The 21,328-nt window shown below is 46.7% G+C and overlaps 1 protein-coding gene across 3 annotated transcripts in view; it reads left to right on the top strand.

The window, feature by feature from the left end:
• The window catches only part of LOC119393209 (pleckstrin homology-like domain family B member 1), a 440,721-nt gene that overhangs the window by 162,477 nt on the left and 256,916 nt on the right, over positions 1-21,328 (top strand). For all 3 annotated transcript variants that reach the window (XM_037660064.2, XM_049416141.1, XM_049416140.1), the window contains one exon: positions 10,518-10,584. In XM_037660064.2, coding sequence (XP_037515992.1) covers positions 10,518-10,584 — 67 coding nt within the window. The remainder of the gene's footprint in view (positions 1-10,517; positions 10,585-21,328) is intronic.

The raw sequence follows: 21,328 nt of genomic DNA, 5'->3' as shown, positions 1-21,328 counted from the left end.
ATGTAGACAAACACATGCATATACATGCAAAAAGGACCGGAGACTCGTTCTCCCCCATTTCCCATTGAAATAAATTATTCGATATGCCCCCGCAAGAGGGAGACATTTGTAAACAGCAGTTGGTGTGTAGTTATGCTGGAATCAATACCAGGTACACATCAATGAGGTTTTACTGTTTTTAGGCATTGACTGTAGAGAAAATGCTTACTCTTCTGCAAGTTGGTGCTCAGCGTTTTTGCAGATGATTAAATTAATCCTTGCACCATCCTCAATTTCTGTTTCATCATCCAGGTCTACAAAACATCCGAACCGTGCATTGTATATCTGAAAGTACACATATTCATTAGAATAGTCCAGTTGGATAACGATGCAGTTGACACATAATATGAGCACATACAAAAATAAAATTGTTTGGGTGTTACAGTGCATTTATTGTTATAATGCAATAAAGCACAGTCACTACTGCCCAGGATTTAAATTTAAATATGTTCTGAATCACAACTGTAAAGGCATATAATGTGACATGAACAGATATGAGCTCATTTATGTGCATCACTATCTTTTCTGCCCTCACAATCACACTGCAGCAACAATGAAACAACTCTAGTCTGCTACTGAGCACTCGAATTTTTTAGCACTTCATTTTTTTTAAAATAATGACCGTACTTCTCCCACGCACATAACTTCCCAAACTAATAAGCTGCATTGTTTGAGGCAATACGCGGTTTAGAATGGAGCACTCATGTGCCATGGGGCACACATAGTCAATGCACTCAAAAGAATAGTCAGGTAAACTTGCGTAGGAGGCGCACGGAGTGTGGCACCTTTCTAATTTAACAAGGTCATCCCATGGTAGCTGAGCTTCGGAGAATGCGGTTATTCCTTTGTCATGTCCGCTTGCATGTATTTTTTTAGCTAGATCTACCTGGCATAAGGAATGGGGGAAAGGGCGCCAGTGGCGTACTAAGTGCGCCGCTCTGACGTCACGCGCGCACGTAACCCATTGCTCGATGCGAATGGCTGGGACCACTGGCGTAGCCAGAGGGGAGGGGGAGCTTCAAACCCCCGGAATTTTTTCAATTTTGCCTGCGTGTATACACAGGCACACATACAACCGCTCGCACGAACATGCTTAGAGTATGATTGATCCCCCCCCCCCCAACCCCCTCCGAAAAAATTTCTGGCCACGCTACTGGCTGGAACTAAAACTGCTAACGTATTTAGAAAGCGCGGTGGCACTTCTGCACTCACACGCCTCAGACAATGACCAAAAACACACGCTGTTACAACGCTGTGATGTAAGGAACGTCACAGACATAAGCAGAGCATCGTTGTTCGTCTCTCGCTTCAACACGACTTCAAACTTTAGTCAGCACTTCAAACGTTGCAAATAACTTTAGAACGGTTTCAACCACTTGCTAAGAAAATCCTGTAATTAACTATGTTGCAGCTACTAGTACTGGACTATAAATTTATCCAGTTAAGGGAGACAGTGGTGCAGAAGGCACAGTGGTTCACGCTAACTTGAAAATCTCGGTACGCGTAACATAGAACGCGGCCGCCAATTTTACCCAAATATCTATCCCCTGTCGACTCTGGTTATAGCAGGGCAGCAAGAAAATTTGTCAGCATTAAATATAACGACTGAACCTGTAGAAAGCGAGGTTACCATCTTCAGGTCGCCCCTATCAATTCGGGTACTTTGCCCCGAAAGTTCCCTGCTGATCACGCCTGCCATGACCCACATTTTCAATTACTACAAACTCCCCGTGACACCATGAAAACATGCACATTAAGCTTTCGGGCCCTTGTTGCACTGACGGCGTCACCGTAAAAACGAAGCAGACTGAGACACTCACCTGAATCAGAAACCTTTCACACGTCAGGTTCGCGAAATGGCCTTGCAGCAGGCTTGTGCGCAGATCGGCCTCCTTCCGTGCGCCTGTGAGTTGGACAACTTTCTTTGACTCGCCAAGCGAAACCAAGCACTCAGCCTTGTCAGTTGCGTTCGTAGCACCTTCACATCCATCGCGCCAGCACACCGACATCGTCGCGAGCTGCTGCAGTCTGCAGTTTCCGCGTTTCCGCCGCCGAGTACGATTCTCCCCTCTTTCCGAAAGCCGAATCCATACTCAAAGCAGTCAAAGTCATGCATGGCATTTTGGTACGTGTGTTAGTCGCTTTCTTATGTGTAGCTTCATGTTAAATAACTCGTAGCCCAACGTGACACGGTTTCTGTAGAAAAAAGAAAAAGAGTTCGAAGCAGCATTCTGCTTTTGCCATTCCCTTATTGTGTGTTGTTATGACGTTTCAGATACGTGCACAGGGCTCGCTCACTGCAGTTACAAATGGGGCCTTTAAATCATTTAAAGTCTAGAATACATTATAGCACGCTTTGCGAATTTGCTTTAGCTTTGTGATGTCATGTTGCATAAGTCGCGGCTGCAGTCTTCGAAATTGATTCGAAGATTACACGGAAAGAAGGAAGCTTAGGATTCGAAAGGTAAGCGCCCTGTCAACGCTATCATTATATAGCGGATGGTCATTTGCGGTGTGGAGTTGCTAATATGCCTGGCATGCTTTTCGCTGCAGTCGGCACCGTTTGTTGGAGGTGTTGCATCCGTGGTTGCATCCAATCGCTGTTTAGGTGGCAGCCTTAGAATTTGCATTCCAAGACTACAACTACCAAAGGCGCAGGACCTAAAAGGTAGGTGCTGCTTCAAAGCGAGCTTTATCTTGCGAGCGATCATTTGCAACGTGTTATTTAATGCGTGTTCTTTTTATTTTTTCAGCAAGCGTGAGGAGGTGGCCATCACCACAGTCGGCACTGTTCTAGGTGTGCTGTCTCCGAGTTCTCTGGCATGCCTGGACTACCTGTTCCTGCGCTTGTGTTTCTGCGCTTTGTTTCTACGGCTACGAATATTCGTTTATGTGTGTGTGCGTGCTGCGTTCGGGCTGACACGATAATCTAGAAACGTGTGGTTTCTATGGGCAGCCATGGCATCTGTTTCCTGCTTTCGCTGTCCTCGATGCCCATTTTTCGCGTTCAAGTTTATGAGCGTGATTTGGCATCTCGAAGGGGCTCACTCCGAGGAGCCGCGTCTCGAAATTACGTGTGGCATTCAAGGGTGCCAGCAGCGATATGCAGTTGTGTCGAGCCTCCGAAGCCATCTGTATCGCAAGCACCAGTCTTGGATTTCGCACGTTGACGGAGAAGCGCCAAGAGACTCGGACGAAAATGCTGATGCTTCTGACTCCGACACAACAGAGGATTCTCACGCGACAAGTGGAACTGGCCAGTTCCCAGCTCATCATTTGTGTCATCAACAAACTTTCCAAGTGACACAGTGTTCCATGAAACGTCAGAGCTGCAATCACTAGAAGACTTTGCAAAAGGTTTGAAACAAACACTAGCGAACCTATTCTTTCGTATTTCTGAAGCGCGAAAGGTTCCGAACTCCACCTGTGAGAGCTTGTTTCAAGAAGTAGAGGCTATACTTAAGTCGACTGTGCAGCAGTACGCAGAACAATTAAGGCATGCACTCTCTGCATTTTTTTCTGTTGTGCCTGAAAGCCTGACTAATTTGTTGAACTGCAGCTTCCTCTCGAGCATTTTCGATGATATTCGCTCGAAGTACCAAAGGGTTGAGTATGCAAAATCCAGGTACCCTTTCACCGAGGCGCAGAAGTGCACGTATAATGACAGTGACCGAGCTTCTTTCTACTATGTTCCAGTTGGTAGCGTGTTGCGCAATTTCATGCGGTGTAAAGGTATCAGTGAACAGATAATGAAACCCAAAGTGTCTGAAACAGATGCGCTGAGCACCTTTCGAGAAGGGGCAATTTATAAAAAGCATGTGAGTGACATACCTCCGAATTCCAATCAGAGGCTGATTCATCTTTTACTGTACACAGATGAACTTGAGATTGCTAACCCACTTGGAGCAGCTAGGGGTGTGCACAAACTTTTGACAGTATATTACAGTGTACTCAATGTAGATGCTGTGTATCGCTCACAGTTGAAAATGCTGCATCTCGCACTCATTGCAAAGTATGCAGATGTTCAAAGACATGGCATGGAGATTGTGCTCAGGCCATTGCTTGCAGAGTTAAACGCACTGCAGGATAAAGGCCTTAGTGTTATGTATGAAGGAAAGGAAGTGTGTGTGAAAGTAGTAGTTTTAGCTTTCTGCGGTGACAACTTGTCCATGCATCGCTTGGGAGGTTTCTCCTGTAACTTTGCTCATGGATCTGTTTGCCGGTTCTGTATGGCACAAATCGGAAACATTTCGTCAATAACAAGAGAAGACATGTGCCAGATAAGGAGTAAAGAGCTTCATCAAAGTCACTTGGAAGCAATTCAAGTCAACCCAGCATTGTATAAACGGCTGTATGGTTTGGGTGGCGAGTCAGTCATGTCTTCTCTGCAAGGCTTTGATGTAACATCACAGTTACCACCTGATATCATGCATGATGTTTTTGAGGGAACATTGCCATTTGTAATGCAGCATGTGCTAAAAGGGCTGTTTGATAGCAATATTTTGTCCGCATCAGACCTTGATAAGGTACGAACCTTTCAGTATGGTAGGAATGATGTCAAAAACAAACCGCTGCCACCAAGTGACTCATTCGTGCAGGGCAGAAGTGCTCTGAAGGGCACTGCGTCACAAAAATTGTGCCTGTTTCGCCTTTTGCCCCAAATATTTGGGTCCAGTATTCCAGAAGGAAATGAAGACTGGGAAGTATACCTCCTTTTAAGAGAAATTCTGGACATGTTACTATCAGATAAACTTCCCATGCAGTCACTCTCGTACCTGGAAATTAAAATTCAGGAGTTCCTTCGTTCCTTCGTCAATCGCTACCCATCTGTGCGTCTCATTCCGAAGATGCACTACCTCATCCATTACCCCCGAATGATATCCCTTTTTGGACCACTAAAGCAGTTATGGTGCATGAGATTCGAAGCAAAACACCAGTATTTTAAGAGCATTGCAATGCGTGTGAAGAATTTCAAGAATGTTTGCCAAACCCTTGCAAATAGGCACCAGCTGCTACAAAGCTTTGAGTTCAGTGAACTAACTTTGGATGCTGCGCTATCCACAAGCAGTTTAAGGTGTGTAGAGAGGTCTCAGCTTCACACGTGCATTCAAGCTGTGATGCCAGTTGGCATCATCTGGCAGGCAAAGTCAGTGTCACTACACCAGGTAACCTACAAAGTAAACGATGTGCTTGTAATGCTCAAAGGGGATGACCCGCAGTTTTGCCAGATCATTGGAATCTACATTGCACACAATGAGGTTGCTTTTTTGCTAGAGAGACTTGAGCTACTGGAGTTTGCAAGACACCGGTATGCTTTCCGAGTTGCTAAGTCTGGTACATTGTGTGCGGCAAAACCTGGTGATGAAGCTGTTCCAGAGTGCCTAGACCTTTATTTTGGGGGAGAGCTTGTTCCAAGTTGTGAAGTTGTGTTGTTTGAGTAATGTTGTAGTTCAGTGTGTCAGGTACCATCAAATCGCCGACGCTTTTTGGTGACATCATTAGGACGAGCATGTCAGGGAGATCAATTTAGTACAGCCTGTTTAAGCTCGCCTAGACATTTTGCTTTGATATACCTTGTTAAGTATCTGATAAATTGTATTGTCATCTTCATTATGCGCAATGTTTGTCTATAGCTGTATGTTCCTTCATGTATATAAATGCACTTGTTCAAATTATGTTACTGTCATAATTTGCCAGCTGATGCTTGTGTTACAGTGATCTGTGCAGTTAGTGAAATAAATGTGGTTATTTGCTACATGAATTTTGTTATGCCTTTATTAAGAGAACATGAACACGTAGCTTTGTGAAAACGTGTAAACACCAAACTTGTGTTGCACACATGATGTGCAAATATGAGGACATATGAATAAAAGAACTGCTTGAATTTGTTTCTATGTAAAACAGAAGAAGCGGAATGGATTGAGGTGCTTGTTTCTTTGTTAGACACAGCCTAATGAAGTGAATCGACAAGTCGGGGAAAGCAAAGTGCACATTATTTCTAGTGTTTTAACTGTAGCACAGTAATTATGACAAATAGAAATGGATTAAAAGTGGCCAAAAACTAACTTCCCATCGATGGTTATGGCACCCATTCCGGTGTTATGGATTTGATCTCCACCGACGGCAAGTTATTTCACCCACTTTAATACATTTTCACTGGTCATAGTTCCAACACTGCAGTTAAACACAGTGTCCACTATTCTTGGCCTGGCTTCATTGTATGGCTGCTACATTAGGAAGTTCCTGTGTGTCATTTTCTTGGTAAAAATTATTTTTGGTTATTTGTAACCATACCATACTAACACATCTTCTTTTTCTTTGTTCTGTAGTACTGCTTTTCATTATGCAGAATACCCCGTTGCACTGCTAATATATTGGCGTTGTAAACTGACCACCGCGGCGGCACAGTGGTTACGGCGCTCGGTTGCTGAACCGAAACACACGGGTTTCGACAACGGCCGTGGCAGTCGCATTTCAATGGAGGCAAAACTGCTAGAGCCGGCCCGTGTACTTACATTTAGGTGTACGATAAAGAAACCCATGTGGCCGAAATTATTCGGAGCCCTCCACTACGGCATGCCTCATGACCGTGTCGTGGATTCGGCACGCGAAACATCAGAAACTATTATCGTAAACGTCGTAAACTTGTACATTAAGTTATAAAACACGTTTAGAAAATTGCCGCATGTGCTTCGCATTCATTTATTTAACTTGTGGTTTAAGTGGTGAGTGACTCTTAAACTTACGTTTCCAAACACCTTTGAACATACACGTAGGAGAAAAATCCAAAATCAATAGTACTGCAGCTCTCGCAAACAATGTTCTCTCCCCAAGTCGCACAGGAATCGCAATCTTTCACGAACTCTCTTCGCGAGCCAGTAAGGAGTCATCTGACCATGCGGCAAGCCGTGACTCTTATTTTGTGATGCCTACCACCTAGAAGGGGTCAAAAGGACAGCCAAGGAGAGTCACTGGGCCGTGACCCTCTTTTGACTCTCTTTTTTCTTAGAGTGCAGTGGTCTAGTGGTTATGGTGCTCGACTGCTTATCCGAAGGTCGCGGGATCGAATCCCGGCCTCGGCGGCTGCATTTTCGGTGGCGGCGAAATGCTTGATGCCCGTGTACTTATATTTAAGTGCACAGTAAAGAATCCCAGGTGGTCGAGATTTTCGGAGCCCTTCACTACGACGACTACCCCCTTAATCATATCGTGGTTTTGGGACGTAAATGCCAACAATTAAAAGCAAAATTTATGGCTCTCTTGTATTGCGCTCTATCCGAAGCTTCCGCCTTTTGGAGTTGTCGATTAATCTGGCCCCGCGATGCGCCGCACGCATGCGCCAACCTTCTGCTCATTGCAGAAGTGCCTACGGTAGTTGCGGGTCACACTTCCTGCCTGTAGAACAATTCGGTGTCGAGGAACTCGTGACGTAGTTCCTCTACATCGAACTTTTGAAATAGCGTGGACGCGGGATTTGCTTCTGTTAGATAATTATTTTTCCTACCAATTTAACACTTTCGGGACCTAAGGTTTAAGGAGATTGTTGATGTCGTTGATTGTTAATCTATATTTGCTAAGGCCTTGTATTTGTTTTCACCTTGTTGCCATTTTCTTGAGCATGGTGGTCGAGCACGCACGGTGACATTCAAGCATAGGTCGGCAATAAATGTGGAGCCCAGTCAGACTCACTCACCAAACATATCTTGCCCTTAGGACTCACTCGGACTCAGACTCACCAAGCTTTTCCTCATCCGGACTCACTCGGACTCAGACTCACTATAATTTTTCTCAACAGGGCGCACTCGGACTCAGACTCACCAAAGTATAATTCACTCGGACTCACTCAGACTCACGGCTCAGTCTGAGTCTGAGTGAATTGACTCATGAGTCCGTTAGGCTATAAATAGCTTTTTTCTACCATAGTTTCAATGCTCTTTAACACCAACATCTTGCATAACTAATCTGCTTAGTACCTTTTGATCTCGTACCTTCAAACACGAGTTATCAAAGGTTGCAGTTCAATAAGAACCTTTTTATTGAAAGAGATGACTCACACGAGATATTTTTTATCAATAACTACCCGTGAAAAAGATTGCGGAGGGGGGGGGGGGGAGGGTCAAGGCACCTCCTCCCCCTCTACCTCCGCAACTCACGCCTCCATAGGTCGGCAAAAAATGTGGAGCTCACTCAGACTCACCCAGGCAATATATTTTGCCCTTAGGGCTCACTCGAACTCGGGCTCACAAAAACTTTACTCACCCGGAATCACGTCTCGATATGAGTCTGAGTGAGTCGACTCATGATTGCGTTTGCCGACCTATGGATTCAGGTATGCGTGCAAACGTTGATTGATATATTAAAATATGGCTTACGGATACCGACCAAAGTGATTTTAAAAACAAAAGTATTAACGTTTCGGATCCCCCTTGGGAGCCATGTTCACAATGAAAACATCGGCGCAGCTGTCGGCCTTTTTTTGATCTCTGGCAATCACACGGGCGTTTTTCCAGTTGATAGCGTGTGGCATAGTTGCACAGTGCTCGACCACGGCGTACTTGACGATTTAGGTAACTGTCGCTAACCTAACAGTGAAGGCTATCGGAGCTCGGGCACTGTTTTCGTTTACGCCGAATCCGAAGGTCATTCGAAGGTGGGTCGACGACTGTTTCATTGTTTGGCAGCGGAATAACTTGGACTTATTCACGGTTCGCCTGAACAGTATGCATGCAGCGATTAAGTTCGCTGTAGAAGCGGAATGTGAGGGCCAGCTACCGTTCTTGGACGCTTCGATGAAACGTGATGGTCCAGGCTTGTCCTTCAAGCTGTTTAGGAAGCTTATCCACACTGGTCTCTAAACCCTGCTTCGCAAACGAGGTCCGTTGTCGGCTCTCCTCTTCGTCGGGCAGTAAAGGTACGCACAGCAGGGAAAGACCGTGCGTAGGACAGTGCACTGGTGCGGCAAGAGTGTGGGTACTCTGATTACCTAATTGACTCAGTAGGACGTCAGTGGGCTCGCGTAGTACTCGCAGCAGAGACGGGCTGCGATACCGTACGTTCCGGGTGTAAGCGAGCTTCTCTCACGAGTTTTGTGGTCTTTTGACGTACAAGCTGCGCACGTTTCATCCCAGAAGCTCCGGCACGAATTCGTACATATAAAGGCCGAGACAGACAGTACGATTTTCCTTCCGATGCGACGTCCGACGCGGCGGTGCGACAGCCAGAATGATGGCCGTCCGATGCTATGAAAGGTCACCACTCCGGCTGCCGCACCGCCGCGTCGGCCGTCGCATCGCATAGAAAATCGTACCGTCTGTCTCGCGCTTAAAGGACCCTCTTGACGAGCCAATGCTCCCTGGTGTTGTGTACGTCATCCCGTGCGCCGACTACCGTTATGGGAGAAACCGGCAAATTTAAGACAAGTCTTCAATAGCACAAGAGCGACGGCAAGAAAAAATCACGTGGCGCTATCAACTGGAAGAGCGCTCGTGTGATTGCCAGAGAGAAAAGAAAAATCATGTTGCACGCTTTTATCTCGAGTCCTTGTTCATCCAAAGCACATCACACACTCTTAATCCCAACGAAGGTAATCTTTGGCCCGTGTACGCCAGATGCCTTAGTCACGTCATGTGCCGAACATGAGAAGGCGGACAGCTGTGCCGATGTTTTCATTGTGAACGTGGCTTCAGTCGGGGAGCCTAATACATCAGTTTTAAAATTGTTTTGGTCGGTGCTCGTATACTTTCTTTTGATGTGTTTCATCCCGGCGGAACGCGATGCCGTCATACGCTCGATTTCAAATGTTGAGTGGTAATGTAGATTGCTGTCCTGGTGTTTTGACGTGGCAGCTTTGTGTGGAAATGTGGCACGGTGTTCTTCACTATGAAAAACGCGTGGCTGCTGCATTAAAGATTCGGTTGTGAGTTCAGCGCTTGTCCAGTGTTCTCTTGTCCCCTCCGTCCCTTTCTCTTTGCGCTGCTTGCCTGTTTAACTGGGAACCAACTGGTCCAAATTAAAATCTCTCTAAGCCCAAAGCTGTACAATAATGTTTGCTAGGTCGAAATTGTTAAGCGTCATTCAGCTTCTCCTTTACATTTGCCCAGCATGCGAAGCTGAGCAAAGCTGAAGTAGCTCGATTGCACGCGCAGCTGACTACGGGACAGAATTGTTCGCCGAAATTATAGTGAACTAGAACATGTAGTTGGTTCTAGTTCACTATAGCCGAAATGCAGGCGCTCGCACAACAAGCAGCTCTTTACGTCACTGCTCGCGAGTGCGCCAGTGTTGCCCGACTCTCAAGCCGCTTGCGTCTTTATAAAAATATTCAGTTATAAATTAGGTGCTCGACCGAATGTGCTAAAGTTTTGCTATAGCTTGTTTGTGAACACACACGGATTAACCCACATAAAACAGATTGTGGTCGAAAATTGGGTGTCATGGCCGCTCCTTTAAATCGGCGTGTTCCCTTTTGTTTTGCGCAGCGTGAGCAGCAGCAGCGACGACCGGAGCCGACCTACCAGCGAACACGTGACCCAGGGCATCGCACAGGTGAGTCCTGCCTGTGGTGCACGTCTCTGCGTAGGTTGCGTCACGAGTGGGAGGACATCGAAGACGGTCGTGTCGTAACCTCTTCTTCGAACGAAGCGCGGCATTGACCTCTGCTTTCAGCGACGGCCTATACTGGAAGCAAAACCGCCTTGATAGCTTAGCGTTTAGGGTGTTGTGCTGCCCGAGGAGGCCGGTTCGATTCCCGGCTAGCGATTTCTGAGGGGGGCGAAATGCAAAAAAAGATAGCTGATCCCTCCGTCATAGGAATCGGTATAACACGAAAGTGAAACGCGTCGTCACTGAAGTAGTTGATTGCTTATAGTGCATTGGTATATGAGAGCTTGTACAATGTCTGTTGTTGTTTGGCAGATATAGCACCGCTTGATGTGCACGCACCCACGTTGATGCCTGGTGGCACTTCTCCGTACCGAGGACTAACGCCCATGATCATGATTTAACCATTGCGGTATCTGAAGTTGTCAAACACCCCAAGCCTCGCTCATGGCATCCATCCATATCGAAAAATGGCTCTCCGACGCTCGCCTGGCTGTCGCACCGCGTTCCCCGCTCGCCATGTTAGAATTAACGGCCAGGCTAGATGGAAGACGCGTTTCACGACGCTTTGAAGGAGTGCATATCGAGTATCAGTGTTTACTATGTGCTTGTTGTTGCCATATTGCGCGGGATATGCGGCGTCCAGGTATATCTAGACAACTTCAGCTACCGCAATGGTAGCCGCCACCTCACTGTGTGTTAAAGCGTTGACGACATTACACTCCTCCTATCGGAAACGCGCCGAATGGGGTGGTCGTAGCAACGGCGCGTTGCAGGAGCTAGGTAATGGCGGAGGCAACGAAGGTTTTTTTTTTTTTTGACCCTGGTGGTACGCATGTCACCGCCCCGTTATAAAGGGGATGCTCATAACATCCATCCATCCAACCAAGAGCACCGCGAGAGGAAAGTGTGAAAGATCGTCGCGAATCGAAAGGTCGTGGGTTCGACTCCTGTCAATGAATTTTTTTCTTACTTTTTTTTTGCCATCTGATGGTGTTCATTTTGCTGACGTATTTATGTGACGGAAATACGTCATGAAAGCCTTGGTGGACCCCGGCATAAAACACTTTCGTGTTAAAACACTAGTGTAGCTAAACGTAGGTGCTTATTAAGGAACCCAGGTAGTCAACATTAATCGGGAGTCCCCCTCTACGGCATGCGTTATGATCATTGGCACGTAGAACCTCAGAATTTAATCCATTATTATTATTTTTTTGAAAGAATACCGCTTATCGCAGAAGAGCACCAAAATTGGTCTACACTCTAAGGGAAAAAAAAGAGAGTCTTTTGACTCTTTTCGGGCTGTCTTGACTTGCCACGTATATAACTCTGTTTAAGGAGGCACGTCAACTTTTATTGGAGATCATTACACACTCTTCGGAGAGTCGTGTGACCCACGAGAGACTTAACGTGTCCCTTTAAAGAGAGTCATATACGTGGCAAGTCAATACTCCCCGAAAGGAGTCACATGTACTTTTTTTTTTTTTCTTAGAGTGTAGTTGCTTGACGTTCATTCCGTAATGGTTTTAAGTGCGCTAAGACAAGGACAGCAGATGAAGAGAAGACAGCTCGTGTGCAGACTCACAACGTTAGATTCAGCGGATCTTCACGGTGGCTTGTGTTAGCTTCGCGCACGCTATCTCTCCGGCGGCAGGTGGGCTGTTTAAAAAATGAATGAATGAATGAATGAATGAATGAATGAATGAATGAATGAATGAACGAACGAACGAACGAACGAACGAACGAACGAACGAACGAACGAACGAACGAACGAACGAATGAATCTCTGAGCGATTTGATTCTCAGAGTACATGAGTATGGTATGTGGTGCTGCAGCTGACTCTAAGAGTCGAGAAATGGCATACGTTCACCGAGAAATGGACGTGCCTTGAGTCATCTCGACCACGTTTGTTACGACTTAGGTTAATATGTTTACATGGAGGCAATACAGTCGCATGTATAGGCGCTCCTGGCTCAACGTTGGTCCGTGTGTTGGGCCAAGCGAACATGGAGGCGAGTTCGGCGATCCTTAAGCCCCTCCACAGAAGGGATTCAGGCCAACTCGCCTGCAGGGGGTTCGCTCGCCCAAATCCCTTGGCGAGTTGCATGTGAAGCTTACCGTCCCGAACTAAGTTAGCCGGTTTTTCCTGTTCGACCCATTTGCGTCAAGTTCACGTAAACGTAGTATTTGCATGCAGTAGCTTGCTGTGGCGCAGTGGTATGTAAACGCTATGATTATATTTTCGGCTGTAACATTTCGCGATACACTCTGGGCTCTGGGGCTGCTCGCAAGTAAGGGCTCTACTGATGCCACCCCCGTCGCTTTGCGATGAAAGTTTGAAACGGATGGTGGGTTTATATCATTTTTCGACTATCTCGTCAGATATTTTTTAGGGTTTCAGTCGCTGGTCAACTGCGTATAGCCTTACCTACCCTGGCTGTAAGATTGCAATACACAGGGAAGTGTTATGCTGAGAAAAGGCTCTTCATTTGTGTAGTGATGATGAGGCACGCATATTTTAGTTCCCTCTTTCATTTTTCTTGACGCCGCGCTCGTGGTTGTCCGCAGACCTCTCACCGTCGAAATAATGTGCCGTCAGCTTGAAGCGGCAGCCTCTGCAGATTGCGTTTCAAGTTGCTTATACTTGTAGAACTCTGACTGCGGTTTCGGCATTTCGGGTCATGCAGTTATTCTTTCACAGCTGTCAAGAAAGCAGATATTTCGTTTATTTATTTCGCGAAGTCTGCTTCACTCGGCCGTATCTTTACTGACCCATGAGTTTGTGAAATCCCTACCGGCATCGCCGTCGGCGAGTCGTAGTATAGAAGAATGAAGACGAGGCACGTTGCGTTAACGAAAGGTGCGCGACGTCTTCCGAAAAAATCAAGAAGCTCGTCCCAAGTCACCACGGTCGCCATTATTCGCGGTTTAGCGGAACTCGCGGCTAAAGAAATGCACAAATGGAGGAGTGACGTTGCAGGGAGGTGCTGCAGCACTTACGAGTCAGAGCGATTACTGTGGGCCTTCTTTGTGCGGTGCTTTGCGGACCGTCTTGCGTAGCCCTTTCATCTCGAAAGAGGTTCCCCCTTTTTCCCGAAGGGAAGTCCTCCAGGCTATTCGCCCCTGCTCCTCGGCGGCCAGATTCATCCCGGACCCTGAAAAAGACTGCTGCGATTCTTGCGCGCGTGCAGTCCATACACGGAACTAATGCGGGCGGTCCCTTTTCCCCCGTGTTCCTTTTCGTCCCCGGACCGAGCTTTGCTTAGCGCGTGGCTGCGTCGCGACCTTGAGACGCGACGTTGAAGTGGGCCTCGTTTGAGCGTAGGCCGTCGGGACTGCGAGTTGCTTAACGTTCGCCAGGCTCTTCTCCTTGGTGGAGCGCAAGTCTGTTCATTCGCTTGCTAGCCATCTGGTTTCACGAGTGTGGCTTAGAACCTTCTCGTCGTCTTTCTCGGTCTGCACGGGACGATAAATAGCAAAGCAAAGGGAAACAATAAAGCTCGAATAACCGCAGAGAGAGAGAGAGAGAGAGTGCGTAGAAAGCGTGGAAGTTAACCGGAAGTAGCTTCGGTTGGCTACCCTGGACGCGGGAGGGTGTGCCGGTACAAAAAGAGGACAGTATACTACCAGCGCGATGACACTAGGACAAGACTGGTGATTCTGTAACGGGCTAGTGAAACAGATCCTACTAGCTGGTAAAATGAATTAGAGACGAGACCAGGGAAACAGGTCATCAACGTTTTTCGATCTAGAAACAGAAGGCCTGTGACGCCCGAAACCGAACTGTCAGCTCTATATGGACAGAGTTTTCGACACGGATTAGTTTCTAGCGTTTCACATTACTTCATGTGGCAATGATAGGGAAGGTTTTGGTTCGAGAAGCAAGAAGGGCGATAACTTGCTTTTCCGGCGTAAATATTCCATGTTGTATAGGTTGTGTGAATTCTCGGCACATTATCTGAGCGATCTCCTTCTATAACAGCGCATTACTTCAGCTTTTCCAGTGACACTGTAACGCATTTCTGCTAAGAAGCATTTGCAAAGGGAACGGGTCTTTTAATATGGCTTGTTTTGGACCACTGCAGCCGCACTCCATAATTTCGGAAACGGGTCTGCTGCAGAACGGTCGTCTTTCATGCCTCTGGGCCTTGATATTACGCCGCCGTTGAGGACCTCCCGCTGCTTCTTGTAATTGTGTGACTGGCGGCGACCTCCTTAATCTCTCACGCGTGTCCCGAGCTGGGAGGTCGTGACAGCGCACCCGCGGCGTTCCCTGGCCACTGTATGCTATATACATCCGCAGGGGCGGTATATGTTACCTCTACACTGATGCTTTTGGGCTGTTGTGGCTTCGCAGGAAAACGGCGCAGCCGCACTGGAATAATGAAAGTTCGTCATTGGGTGGCCATCGCGCGGTTGGCTATCTTCATCGCATTGGACTGACCATGCTTATAGAACGTCGCCGACCTCGCGTACGGCTTCTGAACTTCACCTAACCGTATCAACGACTTTCCTAAAGCTTAAGTTATGTCCAAGGGGAACCGAATAGTGTCAGCGAGCTAACAAACAAAAAGAGAAAACGCGGTAATGTGGTCCCAAGGATTGTAGTTCGTTTCCAGAGTTGCTGAGACTCGTTCACCCACTTGGGCTGTTCTGTAAAATACTCTTATTTTTCCCTGCACTGGTAAGCTGGCACAGTTCACCGGAGAGGTGCTGCGAACGATGAGAAGTGTAGCTGAAAGAGACAACTATGCATTTCATCATTAGATCTCTGTTTGTAACAGACTGCGTGAGAGTGTCATCCTGAGACTAAGAAAAAACTTAGCATTATATATAGACAAGCAGCTACGAACACGAACACACGCACACTCACGCACATTTATTTATTTGGGGAGGACGGGGCGGATGGAACACCATCTTTCGCCTGACTGCACGGATTGTTTGTGCGACCTCACTCCTCTCGAGTGCTAAGTTATTGTTGTCGTCCTTTCTGTAAGCGCGATGAGCGGCCAGCATCGCGCCAATACCATGCGTTAATGTAAAATGACTTGTGTGCTTATATACCTCTCTAATTGAGTGATGGCGACGGGTCGTTTCTGGCTTACGTAGTGCGGCATGCGTTCAAAGCGTGCCGGAGTTGGATCGAGCTTTCGGCGCATGATAATGAGATGGATGATTGGGTCGGGTCGTCGGCTCCCTCCGCGTCGTCTCATACTCAGGTGTGCGCGTGCTCCTGCAGGGGCGCCTCCTCTCCCGACGACTCCGTGCGCCGACCTCGGCCGAGCGTCCTTGCGCAAGAAAAAAAAAAAAAAATCCTTTGTCGGGCTATACGACGAGGGCGCACGTCGAGGGCGGGCGGCTGGAGTTAGTCGTTGCAGTTATTTGATTTAGGTTATTATAATAATAATAATTGTTGGGGTTTTGCGTCCCAAAACCACCATGTGATTATGAGGGACGCCGTAGTGGAGGGCTCCGGAAATTTTGATCATGCGGTATTCTTTAACGTGATCCTGAATCAAGGTACACGGGCCTCAAGCATTTTCGCCTCCATCGAAATGCGGCCGCCACGGCCTGGATTCGAGCCCGCGACCTTCGGATCAGCAGTCGAGCACCATAACCACTAGACCACCATGGCGAGTAGTTATGTGATTTAGTTGATGATACCGGAAATGCTGTAAAGATTCGTTGCCGGCTTTTCCAAAGTATAATTTAATTGTCTCATGAACGTTCAAAAAATGAGGTGAGAAAAATAATAAATAAGAACACATGCAGTTTCGACCACTGAGCGTACGCGCGCTTTTATTGATGAGCAATATTGTTGGCGCTAAAAAGCATCTGTTACGATGCGCATATATGGAGTTCAGGCGGAGAAAACAGTGGAATGTACTAACGTAGTCACAGTTGTAGGGACGTTTGCGCGACGAATACCGTGACGTTAACCAAATACAAGTTATACATGTGTACTTGAAAATACATCAATATGAATAAAGGAATTGGGAGAGTGAACAAATAATTAGACGTGGTTTAATTTTCTGTCCAAAACATACAGAGACGGATGCAGAGGATATAGCCAGTACTTGTCATGCGTGCCTTTCGTACGTAGCTGTGGTTTTGCGCATTAATTCTATATTCTAAGATGTCAGAAGGTCACATCTGCTCGCATTCCCTGGCTGTAACGAATATGATTTGTAGTGTCCACTGCACTGGTAAGTGCGGTATTCGAGGTTTACTCGCACCGATTTTGGGACTGTCTGGCGAGTATTGATCGTTGTCAATTAGCCTCCAAATTGAGTACGTATATATCAACAACAAAGTTGAAAAAGTTTTCTGGGTCCTACCGTATCACGATTTACGGCGAGAAACGTGCAGTGGTTACCTTGCTATCAGATAGAGGTACACAGTGTCGGCGGCTAGGACATGTTAATGAACCAAGGCCGGACCGAAACCCTTTTGCGTTCATGACAGTGCAAAAGGAGGCAAAAGAGAATAATGTGCAATCGAGCTGCGAGGCATTGTGAAAATGATGTCTGGTATGTTGCGTGTTTGCAGTGAGAGAGAAAAAAAAAAATCTAAAGTCGAGAAATTTGGCGTCTCAATTGAGTGAAGTCGTGACTCGGGACTTTTACTGAAAATCCGGGATTGTCTGGTGGATTGGAAACTATATGACGTGTGCGTATACCAGGCAATCAAAGTCATCGAACACGCTGTCTGCAAAAGAGGAAGCCGCAACAGATACACTCTGGACGTAGTTTGTCTCGCGCGCGAGCAATTGCTTTTGGTCCTTTAATTTGTCTCTGACGTCGGCTTACTCTCGTCTCCAACAAAAGTTCGACAAGGTCAACGACACGCCATATTCAGAGCGCGTGGCCGTCAACTACAATGAGACCGCTGTTTGGTTGTTTCTGTCGGCGGAACAAAAACTCTCGGCCATTGTCTGTGCGCGGAGGCCGACTCTCCGGTTTGTAGCGCACTAAAAGATTAATCATGGCGGAGTCAGTGCTCGCCCCTGCGACATTTATTATTAGCTCTTCATTTATCATTACACTCGTTTGTGCTTTAACTGCTTGAGGCGATTTGCTGACAAAGTCGATGTCTGGCTTGCACTCCTGCAATTTTTCCCTCTTGAATAAAACAGAAGAGTATAAGATTACTCCGGTAATATACTGCGCATAATGTAAACGGCGAGTTCTTTGAACCGCGTTCAGCTATGCTTCATTATAAATCTGTTTCTTTTTTGTGCTTATTTCGACGACTGGTCCCGTAAACTTCCCAACGCGTTCACAACGTAGTTCAGCTAGGAATTAATGGTTTGTATATGTAGCCTATTAACGTAGGCCTTTTTAAAAGACTGTGTTAAAGATCTAACACATGCCAACGAAACATAGGACACGTGGACTTGATCTTTTTTTTTTTTTGTACATGCAATGCATGTTTGCATATCAGTTGGATTGTTGCCCAGGAATTCGGTACAAGGAGCCATTGCGATGACTTTACTAGAGCCAGATATCGCCAGGCCAGAAGAGCCACGTGATCTATGCTGTAAAAAAAAAAAAAGACTTGCTGTCTTATTAAGGCGAAAGCCTTAGATGCATCATCAAACGCGAAAATTGACCGGCGTCCCGCGTCAGCGGCGTCAACACGAATGATGGAAAAAATAATCATTACGTGATCACGTCACTGATCGACAAAATTTGTGATGTCACTGTGACGTCTCACTTGACATCATTGCTGGGCCAAAGCTGGGCCGATCCATGAGGCAGTGCAAAACAAGGGGGTGTGCAGAAAGCTTACAATGTCTCCGATCCTGCAGGCATTGCAGAACCATCTTAGTTGCAGAAAGCTTTGGGAGGATGCGGAGGGGAGATCAATTCATCGACTTTAAAGAAAAATAAGATGGATTTCGCCTTCGGGTCGACTGAGGCGGATGCATAAGGGAGCCTGTGAGATTTTCATTTTTTCGTCGTCTCGCAGCTTACCGCAGCTGTAGCGTAAGTTATTACGTTTTAAAGAAAAAGTTATGTGCCTTCTTCGCATGTTTCTGATTACAGCGCGTGCACCACACAGTTGTTGTTGTTACCAAGTAAGGAAGAACAAAAAGAAGTGTAAGAAACCTCCACACAGATAGAAACCCGTGCCTTGCAACGAAAGGGAGTGTTTAGTTATTCCACTGCACTCTCCTCCCCTCCCCCTCCCCCTCCCCCGCCTTTTGCAGCTTCTCTCTCTCTCTTGCACTTACTTCTTTCTTCCTTTCTTTACTCGGTCCTTGGAACCAGGCGTCGGATTAGGAAGTTCGCTTTCCCGTGCATTTGGTGCGGGGGGTGCGCAAGAAGATGACCGCACTAAACCGAAAAAAGAAAGAAAGAAAAAAGTACCTTACGTGCCAAAGTGGCATCACATGCGAAGGATTATGACTGTTGGCGGCGGCGTTCGCTTTTACGGCTGGCGTCATCGGGTCTCCGCGCTTGACCGGCCGACGCTAACGGCTTCCTCGGAAGTCGCCTCGGCGTCGTGGTCGGTCGCCGGAGGGCAGCAACAACTGTGGCGGCGGCCGATTCGTGGAATGCGCGCGCACGACCAGATTAGCGCGCTGCTCGTTGTCCCTGCTCCTTACGCATTGCCGAGTAGTCTCTCGATTTGTGGACCTTTGCCGCATCGTCTCCCTTCGAAGCGCACTTTCATTTCGCGAAACGGCAGGCATGGATAAACTCATCCGTTCCGGAAACCTGCCCGCGCATGCGGTATGTAGCTGCATTTGCGCGCGCTCTGTAGGCCGGTTAAGTCAAAATAAAGAGAGCATAGCTCTGGTGGACCGTTTCTAAATGCTTGCCCGTGAACTTTGCTGCTTTCTCGATTTCTGCGCTCCGACCATCGAACAACGCTCCGTGTAATTTTTTTTTTCTGTTTTGTTTTCGCGGCCTACAAGTACTAAGGCAGGCAGTGTAAGCTTGAAAATACTTCCAGTGAATCTATGCACACCTCTGGCCAAGTAGATATTGAACTTGCCTACCTTAACTGGCAGATCGTTTCAAATACGGGCGCTGTCGTGAATGGTTAGAGCTCGTGGCGATTTCTATAGGGTGCAGGCTTCGCCGTTTAATCAGAGCTAACGTATTGTGATGTTTGTAAGTGCCGATTACTCTTTAAACACCTTTGCGTGGCAGTTGCTGATACTACGACATGTGTGAAATGACCTCTTGACTCGTCACGAAGACCGAATGTCAGATAAGGGATTCGCAACAACCATTCGTCGAAATTCTCTGCCAGAGTCGTTGAACTCTGCGTAGGTTCTTCGGATGTACCCACTAACGAAGCCTGATGTATATTATTATTGCCGTGTAAGTATTTCCCATGAAATGGAGTGGCAACGCGCATGCCACGGTGCTCTTTATTTCAACTTCCATTGTATATATGAACGTTTAAAAACAATTACGTACTCTTGCAGCGGCTGCTTAACGGCGTTATACTGCTTTAAGCACGATGCTGATTATTACGACGACACGACGAATTCCGGCATTGTACTTACGTCATACATAGTCCGGTAACGTTCAGTCAAGTTTAAGTCCTGTAGGAGAAACTAATTTACTTTCATATTTATCGGTGAATGGATAGTCAGTGGGGATAGATACGGATAGTGCGAATGGATGGGTACAAAAAATCACAGCATATCCACGGAGTGAATGATGATGAGTGGGCGAAGCTGCGGAGGTTCATCGGTAAACCGTGAATCTTCCGTGAATTCTGCCCAGTACATCATCACCGACGTGAGATCGGGCGCGTTTATACTAAAGGTTCGATAAGAGTTATGACGACTTGCAGCTCACTTTAATTTTACATGTACGCTGTGAATTTTTCATTGTTTAGAAAACCATTGCTTTAGAAAACATCTGGCGTCTTTCGTTAAGCAGCTGGCGTCTTTTCTTTTTGCTTTAGAAACATCTGGCGTTCTTTCGTTTTGCTTTTAGAAAACATCTGGCGTCTTTCGTTGGTTTATTTCATCAATCAACGGCGTGTTTAACAAAATTTTTATTGTTTAATCACGCACAGGAGAAATCTCACCAGGCACTACCTTGGAGGTAAACAATGGCTGCTAATGGGAATGAGAGACAGAAGTCGGCTTTTAGTTAACGCGCACGCTGCGAATTTTTTATTGTTCAACAACGCACAGGAAAAATCTCCCACCGGCACCACCTTGGAGGTCAAGATCTGGTACTAGCGTTACGACTGGTTACGCACTACGACTACGAAGGACGAACGGGTTTGCGCTTTAAGGAGCTTCGCCCCTAAAAAAAAATCACAGCATATCCACGGAGTGAATGATGATGAGTGGGCGAAGCTGCGGAGGTTCATCGGTAAACCGTGAATCTTCCGTGAATTCTGCCCAGTACATCATCACCGACGTGAGATCGGGCGCGTTTATACTAAAGGTTCGATGAGTTATGACGACTTGCAGCTCACTTTAATTTTACATGTACGCTGTGAATTTTCATTGTTTAGAAAACCATTGCTTAGAAAACATCTGGCGTCTTTCGTTAAGCAGCTGGCGTCTTTTCGTTTTGCTTTAGAAACATCTGGCGTTCTTTCGTTTTGCTTTTACAAAACATCTGGCGTCTTTTGTTGGTTTATTTCATCAATCAACGGCGTTTTGAACAAAATTTTTATTGTTTAATCACGCACAGGAGAAATCTCACC

Source organism: Rhipicephalus sanguineus, chromosome 5, assembly GCF_013339695.2.
Source record: "Rhipicephalus sanguineus isolate Rsan-2018 chromosome 5, BIME_Rsan_1.4, whole genome shotgun sequence".
Taxonomy (NCBI): Eukaryota; Metazoa; Arthropoda; class Arachnida; order Ixodida; family Ixodidae; genus Rhipicephalus; species Rhipicephalus sanguineus.
This window is presented reverse-complemented; position numbering and strand designations above follow the sequence as displayed.